Raw genomic sequence first — 9,543 nt, forward strand, 5'->3', positions numbered from 1 at the left:
CCCATGAGTGAGTAAAAAATAAAATAAAAAAAATTAAGAAGAAGCAGAGCCAGTCTGGAAGAAGAAGCGCTGAAACTGAGTGAACATGTTAGACGCTATTCAACACTAGAGTGACTATAGCGCATCAATGGACTTGTTATTTTGGTTATGACGGGTGTACGATAATTTCCCTCAAAATACAATAATTTTATGTCTCTGGTACGATAATCCTACATTTCTCACCTGGCAACACTGTTTTGGACTCACTACACTCAGACTTTGATTGCCACGCGATAAACAAGCATATGTTATTACTTTTAAATCATTTTTACAACATTTTATGAATTTTGTCGATTTTTCACTTTTTTTTCGACATGCTATAGTATGACTTTTTTTTCCCTGAAAAAATTGACCATGGCTGTTTTGGAGTCGCTACACTCAGACTTGGCGCGTCAAGCAATATGAGCAATTTTTATGACTTTTTAATCATTTTAAATATTTTTTTATGAATATGATTTGACTGACTTTTTCGTGAATTTTCGACATGCTATAGTATGACTTTTTTTTCCCTGAAAAAATTGACCATGGCTTTTTATGGCTGTTTGGACTCGCTACACTCAGACTTGGCGCGTCAAGCGATATGAGCAATTTTTATGACTTTTTAATAATTTTAAATCTTTTTTTATGAATATGATTTGACTGACTTTTTCGTGAATTTTCGACATGCTATAGTATGACTTTTTTTTCCCAAATAAATTGACTATGGCTTTGAATGCTTATTTTGGACTCACTACACTCAGACTTTGATTGCCACGCGATATACAAGCATATGTTATTACTTTTAAATCATTTTTACAACATTTTTATGAATTTTGTCGATTTTTCACTTTTTTTTCGACATGCTATAGTATGACTTTTTTTTTTCATGAAAAAATTGACCGTGGCTTTTTATGGCTGTTTTGGAGTCGCTACACTCAGACTTGGCGCGTCAAGCAATATGAGCAATTTTTATGACTTTTTAATAATTTTAAATATTTTTTTATGAATATGATTTGACTGACTTTTTCAGAAATTTTCGACATGCTATAGTATGCCTTTTTTTTCCAAATAAATTGACCATGGCTTTTTATGCTTATTTTGGACCAGTGTTGCCAGGTGTACGATAATTATCGTATTTGTACGACAATTTTGCCCTCTGTACGATCAATATTCCCAAAAAAGACCAGAAATACGATAATTTCACCATTCCGCGAATGTGTGGTTGTAATTGGTTGTAATCAGCCTGTCGCAACTGTCTGTCGGAGTTTTTTTGTGAATCTGAAGGCATCTTTTCACAATTGTCGTGCTTTTCTAAATGTGAGCTACGAGTGACGTGTATGCGTTTGCCTCAGAACAACGGCCATGATTGGCTGAATAGTCCGCTGCGCCCGCCCCATGAGTGAGTAAAAAATAAAATAAAAAAAATTAAGAAGAAGCAGAGCCAGTCTGGAAGAAGAAGCGCTGAAACTGAGTGAACATGTTAGACGCTATTCAACACTAGAGTGACTATAGCGCATCTGTTATTTTGGTTATGACGGGTGTACGATAATTTCCGTCAAAATACAATAATTGTATGTCTCTGGTACGATAATCCTACATTTCTCACCTGGCAACACTGTTTTGGACTCACTACACTCAGACTTTGATTGCCACGCGATATACAAGCATATGTTATGACTTTTAAATCATTTTTACAACATTTTATGAATTTTGTCGATTTTTCACTTTTTTTTCGACATGCTATAGTATGACTTTTTTTTCCCTGAAAAAATTGACCATGGCTTTTTATGGCTGTTTTGGAGTCGCTACACTCAGACTTGGCACGTCAAGCAATATGAGCAATTTTTATGATTTTTTTTAATCATTTTTCATTTATTTTGTCAACTGCCATTTTTTTGTCAATTTTCGACATCCTATTCTATGATTTGTGATGACCCTTCTCCCATGCATTAGCTGTCCCTGTGTGGTCCCAGTTTTCTGTTGCAGGTGCTGAAAGGAAGGTCATCGGCTGCATGAGGGACACTTCTGATGGTTCATGCTTATTTCACATCGTAGTCTCATTCTGGCTGGAGGAGATCCTTCTTCCCACCAACATCACACAGTTTCTGTTTCTTCAGCCAACACATTGACAAACACCCGACATACACTTCACTACCGACTGATTTCTCATGTTGTTGGTTTACATATAATTTTGCTAACAAAGGAATAAAAAGTATCCGGCTTGCTTGGTCTCTTTTTTTTTATAGCATGAAGTAATGGTCATAGTAGGTCCCTTTTCCTTATTTTGTTAGTTTGTTGGTAGTAAATTAAAAAAAGTATATCAGGAAAAAAATCTTTAGATAAATTTGATAAAATGTTGCAAAGAAACCTTGTATTGCTTGTCGTGCCAAGTCTGAGTGTAGTGAGTCCAAAATAAGCATAAAAAGCCATGGTCAATTTATTTGGAAAAAAAAGGCATACTATAGCATGTCGAAAATTCCCAAAAAAGTCAGTCAAATCATCCATCCATTTTCTACCGCTTATCCTGTATTTAGGGTCACGGGGGGGCTGGAGCCGATCCCAGCTGTCATTGGGCGAAGGCAGGGTACACCCTGGACAGGACGCCAGTCTATCACAGGGCCAACATGTAGAGACAAACAACCATTCGCACTCACATTCACACCTACGGGTGATTTAGAGTCACCAATGAACCTATCCCCATCCTGCATGTCTTTGGACTGTGGGAGGAAGCCAGAGAACCCGGAAAGAACCCACGCATACACGGGGAGAACATGCAAACTCCACACAGAAGGAACCCGGGCTGACCCGGGAATCGAACCCAGGACCCTCTTGCTGTGAGGCGAGAGTGCTACCCACTACACCACCGTGCAGCCCCAGTCAAATCATATTCATGAAAGAATATTTAAAATTATTAAAAAGTCATAAAAATCGCTCATATCGCTTGACGCGCCAAGTCTGAGTGTAGCGACTCCAAAACAGCCATAAAAAGCCATGGTCAATTTTTTCACGAAAAAAAAAGTCATACTATAGCATGTCGAAAAAAAAGTGAAAAATCGACAAAATTCATAAAATGTTGTAAAAATGATTTAAAAGTAATAACATATGCTTGTATATCGCGTGGCAATCAAAGTCTGAGTGTAGTGAGTCCAAAATAAGCATAAAAAGCCATAGTCAATTTATTTGGAAAAAAAAAGTCATACTATAGCATGTCGAAAAAAAAGTGAAAAATCGACAAAATTCATAAAATGTTGTAAAAATGATTTAAAAGTCATAACATATGCTTGTATATCGCGTGGCAATCAAAGTCTGAGTGTAGTGAGTCCAAAACAGTGTTGCCAGGTGAGAAATGTAGGATTATCGTACCAGTGACATAAAATTATTGTATTTTGAGGGAAATTATCGTACACCCGTCATAACCAAAATAACAAGTCCATTGATGCGCTATAGTCACTCTAGTGTTGAATAGCGTCTAACATGTTCACTCAGTTTCAGCGCTTCTTCTTAATTTTTTTTATTTAATTTTTTACTCACTCATGGGGCGGGCGCAGCGGACTATTCAGCCAATCATGGCCGTTGTTCTGAGGCAAACGCATACACGTCACTCGTAGCTCACATTTAGAAAAGCACGATTGGCTGGAAATTCCAGCCAATCGTGAAAAGATGCCTTCAGATTCACAAAAAAACTCCGACAGACAGTTGCGACAGGCTGATTACAACCAATTACAACCACACATTCGCGGAATGGTGAAATTATCGTATTTCTGGTCTTTTTTGGGAATATTGATCGTACATCGTACAGAGGGCAAAATTGTCGTACAAATACGATAATTATCGTACACCTGGCAACACTGGTCCAAAATAAGCATAAAAATCCATGGTCAATTTATTTGGAAAAAAAGGCATACTATAGCATGTTGATAATTCCTGAAAAAGTCAGTCAAATCATATTCATAAAAAAATATTTAAAATTATTAAAAAGTCATAAAAATTGCTCATATCGCTTGACGCGCCAAGTCTAAGGGTAGCGACTCCAAAACAGTCATAAAGGGCCATGGTCAATTTATTTTTTGGAAAAAAAAAGGCATACTATAGCATGTTGAAAATTCCTGAAAAAGTCAGTCAAATCATATTCATAAAAAAATATTTAAAATTATTAAAAAGTCATAAAAATTGCTCATATCGCTTGACGCGCCAAGTCTAAGGGTAGCGACTCCAAAACAGTCATAAAGGGCCATGGTCAATTTATTTTTTGAAAAAAAAAGTCATACTATAGCATGTCGAAAATTCCCGAAAAAGTCAGTCAAAACATGTTCATAAAATAATATTTAAAATTATTAAAAAGTCATAAAAATCGCTCATATCGCTTGACGCGCCAAGTCTGAGGGTAGCGACTCCAAAGCAGCCATAAAAAGCCATGGTCAATTTTTTCAGGGAAAAAAAAAAGTCATACTATTACATGTCGAAAATTCCCGAAAAAGTCAGTCAAAACATGTTCATAAAATAATATTTAAAATTATTAAAAAGTCATAAAAAATCGCTCATATCGCTTGACGCGCCAAGTCTGAGGGTAGCGACTCCAAAGCAGCCATAAAAAGCCATGGTCAATTTTTTCAGGGAAAAAAAAAAGTCATACTATATAGCATGTCGAAAAAAAAGTGAAAAATCAACAAAATTCATAAAATATTATAAAAATGATTTAAAAGTCATAACATATGCTTGTATATCGCGTGTCAATCAAAGTCTGAGTGTCTTTTTGGGGGGAAAAAAGTCATACTATAGCATGTCGAAAATTCCCAAAAAAAAAAAAAATCAGTCGAAATAAATTCACAAAAAAACATTAAAAAGTCATAAAAGCAGTCGTATGGCTCAAAGCCTTTTTTCAGGCATAGATACCTTTAATTTAGCCGTGGACAGAGAGGAAACATGTGAGGAAGGGGGATGTGACATGCAACAAAGGACCTCTGGCCGGGATTCGAACCGGGGTCGGCTGCGTATATGTATTCTCGGCATGTGCTCTAACCACTCGACCACCAAGTCTGAGTGGCATGAGTTTTTCGTGAATTTTCGACATGCTATAGTATGACTTTTTTATTTTATTTGTCTATGGCTTTTTGTGCCGATTGAGACAGAAAAGAATAAAAATCGGCAACAACACTGTTCCTATAAAGCCGCGTAGAACTTTATTCAGTCCAGAGAATTCTTAATAAAAATGAATAAACTTCAAGTTCTATGTTAGTCTTTTTTTTTTAAATTTAACAATGTACAATAAAGGAAAATACATTGATGATCTGATGTGTGCATCAGAGTTCACCTGAAAATCTAATTGCATCTCTCACTGACAAAGAGTGAATTTGTCTAGTGCAGCTTTAAATATGAGTAAACAGGAATGCAAAAGACAACTGTGAAGACATTTTTTTTAAAGCACAAATAATTACAAAGTGTCTTTTCAGTGAAGGAACGGCTGTAGCACCGAGATGATGTCATCAGTCAGTCTCTCCACGTCACCTCCACTTCGTCTGTTCTGAACCTACAACAGCCGAAATGATTGTGGTCAACAGAAGCACGGCAGAGCCAGGTAGCAATATTACATCTATTTAAATACTACATTCGGGACTGCTTAGACATACCAAGAAATAGTATTTACCTTGGATGATTGACAGTAATTGTAAATTCTACATATTTGTTTTTAGCTGGCGGAGCCTGAAGGCACCATGGGTCAGATAACTAAAATCCTAAGCAGCCAGTTTAGATTTCTATCAGACAGACAAATGTGAGTAAAAGAACCAGTAAGGTGAAGTCTACCTTTGTGTGATCCACGAGTCTTCCAGCTGCGTCACCTGACCCGACCTGAACATCTCCCAGCCGGCTTGAGCGATCATCGCTCCGTTGTCGATGCAGAATCTGAGGCACAAAGTGAACAAATTCATTTACTATTCATGCTAACTGTTCAACAAAAGCATGCCATTAGATTCTTTTCACCGTTCATCTACATTAATGAAAGTGAGTGTGGAATGTGCCGGTTTACCGTTCGTCTGTGGCAAACAGCTTGGCTCCTCTCTCCTTGCACATCACCGCCATCATCTCTTGCAAGCGCAGATTACCTGCCGAGGGAGCAAGAGGTCACGCAGGTCAGATCTTCTGGTGAGTGAGCTAATGCAAGGTGAAACCGTTGTTCCCAAGGCTTCTCTGGACCTGACCTCCCAACCACCCTGTTCACCCAGCTCATGACACCGTCCACTCCCATCTATAGTCTCCCGCTGTATGTCGGACACTTACTAAAAGCAAACTGCTGAAAATACTTCTGCACACACATCAAACTGCTTTTTGTATATTTAAGTTTTTTTTAAATAATTTATTTATTTAATTAATTAAATAATTTATTAATTATTATTATATATATTTTTTTTTTTCACTTCTACCACCACCAGATAAATAGGCTTGGGCAAAGAAATCAAATGAACAAACCCCAACTCCAACCCTCTGATGTATGACTCTGATGTTTTGGGACTCACTACACTCAGACTTTGCTTGAGGTACAATTTGATGACTGGATACACCAAATAACAAAAAGCACTATGGACATCACAGTGTTTTAGTTAGATTGGATTGTTTCCATAAGTCCAATGAACTTACAGCCAACGCCGCCCACGATGAGGACCTCTTGGGAGCCGCAGTGAGCCATGGCCCTCTCTGTGATCTCCACCAGCATTGAGAACACAGTCTCCTGCAGAAAGCGATGAATTAGTGTTGGGCAATACTGACAAAAATCTCAAATTCCACTTTTGGTTCCATCGCTTATGGGTTCCAAGATTGAGCTGATAGTGATGGTTTTCGTACCTGCAGGGAGAAACACAGGTCTTCTGCTGTACACTGACCAGCGCTCAGCATCTTATGTGAAGCCTCCTATGTCAGAAAAAAAAAAGCAAAAACTTTTAAGCTCATGAACCAAAACAACAACAGATAATAATTACGTTTTGTAGCTGGACGAGCAAACTGCTCACCTCAATATAGGATAAAATCCCAGAAAATGAGACGTCCATTCCTTTCACCGTATATGGCAGCTCCACATACTGACTCCCTCTAACACCGTGGACACGAAGCACAGTGAAGTGGAAAATATCATTAGTGTAAAAACAAACACAAAGCACACAAACGTGATTCTTCCCGCTCACTTTTTGGCCATCTGCTCTATGTTGTAGCCTGGACTGGGGTCATTGGAAATCTGAGTGGAGAAACCACACCAAGTATAAACACACACCCGTCACATCCGGAAAAAGGAAAAAAGTTCCTCCAATGAAGACCATAATATAATAATAATACCAAATAATGATGCACACCTTTATAACTCTAGCGAACCGGTCCAGACAGTTGCCAACTGCGATGTCGATGGTCTCCCCAAATATTCTGTACCGCCGCTCTGAGTACGCAATAACCTGCACAGGAAGAAATCACATTCATACCTAATGAACTTTAAACTCAGTGTATGTTTGAGGTGTCATCGAAAAAGACTAGAGCTCCCTATTTGTATTTCTATTCATAATTGCACCTTGTAGTTAAAGAAGAGGCGCTCTAGTGATATAAAGTACTCATCACCGGAGCTGTTGGTCTTGAAAGCTCCGCCAACACTTTAAAATGTACAGCTGGACGTCGACAGAAACCGACCTGTGTGTTCCCTCCGCTGACGTAAAGCACGGTGGGGTCGTCGGCTCGCGTGATGAGGCGGCCCATCTCGATGTGTCCGATGCAGTGGTTGACACCGAGGAGCGGCTTGCCCCAAAGCTGTGCGACTGTACGAGCCACCAGAGCCACCGTCACCAAGGGGGCACCCATCCCAGGACCTGAGAGAGAGAGAGAGAGAGAGAGAGAGAGGGAGAGAGGGAGAGAGGGAGAGGGAGAGAGGGAGAGAGGGAGAGAGAGAGAGAGAGAGACATTTGTCATGCTGAAATGACTCATTTATATTCACAATATGTTAGTAATTATTTACTACGTTGCACCAGTATCAATTAAACTTCCACATCCTTTTTACTTATGAACGGAGGTATTTAATAAATACAAATTATATTTTTTTGCCATGTACTCACGGACGTCTGGCCCGTTCAAATCCTATTCTACCACAAGGTGAACCTGTTTCGTTACCTTTGGTGTACGCCACACAGTCGATGTCTGCAGGCTTCAGGCCTGCTTGCTCCAGCGCCTCCTTCAGGACAGTCAGGATGACTGCACGGTGGTGCCTGGCGGTGTCACTCGGCATGAACCCTGTTGGGGTGAAATAACATGTTGTCATGCGACCTCGACGTATGGCCAGTGTAGCGAAGGTGATGTAGTCCGACTTGCCTTGACCAGGCGGAGTGATGTAGGTCCGCCTCGGGTTGGAAAGCACTTCGCCATCCTTCATGATTCCGATGCCGATCTTATTGGCACTGCCCTCAAATCCAATTACTACAGTCATGGTAGCTAAAAAAAGAAATATAGTGAAGAGAAATACATTCTGTATTTGCATGGAAGCCAAGAAATGTATGGTAACAGCAAAGTAATAAGTATCTGTTTTAAAGTCTATTTTCCCTAAAATGATTCTGTCACTTATAAAAAATAAAAAAAAAATTGTAGTTAGTGACTTGTACAAAATCTAGACCTTCCCATAAACGGAAATGGGAGGCTGGTAATCCATTAATGATTAATCCACTTAATCTCACCATCTGTAGTACAATTGTGAGATATTAAAGAAGAATTTCACTCAGAAAATTTCAATATTGAGAGTAAAAATATTACTAAAAAATAATTAAATCAAACAGGCCCCTCTTGTGAATGAGACCCTGGGTTTCAATAATAATAATAATAATAATAACTACTGGTATTTATATAGATGCTTTACATAGTGACTTGTGGGACATACAACCAAACATTCATACACACAAAGAACACAATCACTATATTATGAGATCTGAATCAATGAGATTACCTGTATAAATAAAGGTTAAATAAATAAATTAACTCTTGCATATGATATATTTAATCAGAAATCGGCTTCCAAAGCAAAATAACCTTAAATGAGGTTGTGTTTTTAGTTCAATGCCTATATAACTGTATTTTTAACAGGGAAACTATCATTTATAAGGTTTTGATGACGAGCTTAAACGGCCAACATCTTAAATATAAGTTTAACACTACAACGACCTACAAAATGCCACACTGTAATGTACATTGTGTTCCTGTCCATGTTTAGTGATCGTTAAATCACATCGGGTAGCTGCTATGATAGCAAAATAGTGACAGCACGCTAAAACTAGCTTACCTATTTTATTGAATATGACCTGTCTTCTTTTTGCTTTCTTTCGGTGACTCACATTGATCCAAATACGGGCCAGTTAAACTTTTAAACGTAGTAATTGTACCGCCTCGGCTAACTTCCAGCGACTCAACTGCTCCATGAAGCTCGGGGTCCCAAACATCGACAGCCGTGACCGTGTATATCGCCTGATCATTAACATTGTTTAAAATCATATTTTACTCCAACAACATGTCACG

General features: G+C 38.5%; 2 protein-coding genes across 3 annotated transcripts in view; both read right to left on the reverse strand.

The window, feature by feature from the left end:
- The window catches only part of LOC311032187 (uncharacterized protein), a gene marked incomplete at its 3' end in the record, with an annotated part of 228,111 nt that overhangs the window by 153,909 nt on the left and 64,659 nt on the right, over positions 1–9,543 (reverse strand). The gene's annotated exons all lie outside the window — the stretch shown is intronic.
- On the reverse strand, positions 5,174–9,478 carry osgep (O-sialoglycoprotein endopeptidase). Of its 2 annotated transcripts, none has more exons than XM_084038935.1 (12): positions 9,330–9,478; positions 8,353–8,472; positions 8,155–8,274; positions 7,681–7,856; positions 7,356–7,451; positions 7,191–7,240; positions 7,020–7,098; positions 6,856–6,921; positions 6,652–6,742; positions 6,044–6,119; positions 5,821–5,919; positions 5,174–5,545 (listed from the first exon to the last, which is right to left on the reverse strand). In XM_084038935.1, the coding sequence occupies exons 2-12, from the start codon at positions 8,465–8,467 to the stop codon at positions 5,506–5,508; spliced, it is 1,008 nt and encodes a 335-aa protein (XP_083895061.1). In that variant the 5' UTR covers positions 8,468–8,472; positions 9,330–9,478; the 3' UTR covers positions 5,174–5,505. The 2 variants fall into 2 exon arrangements, with proteins under 2 accessions (XP_083895061.1, XP_083895062.1); XM_084038936.1 differs by having other exon boundaries at positions 9,311–9,449.

This window comes from Eutrigla gurnardus (genome assembly GCF_963514095.1).
Source record: "Eutrigla gurnardus genome assembly, chromosome: 21".
NCBI lineage: Eukaryota > Metazoa > Chordata > Actinopteri > Perciformes > Triglidae > Eutrigla > Eutrigla gurnardus.

Bases quoted from the DNA above. Each gene is read 5' to 3' on its own strand.
- osgep (XM_084038935.1), bottom strand. From the start codon at position 8,467: ATGACTGTAGTAATTGGATTTGAGGGCAGTGCCAATAAGATCGGCATC. The intron at 7,857-8,154 runs GTAACGAAACAG...TCTCTCTCTCAG, and splicing joins CTGTGTGGCGTACACCAAAG to GTCCTGGGATGGGTGCCCCC. The intron at 7,099-7,190 runs GTGAGCGGGAAG...CCACGGTGTTAG, and splicing joins ATAGAGCAGATGGCCAAAAA to AGGGAGTCAGTATGTGGAGC.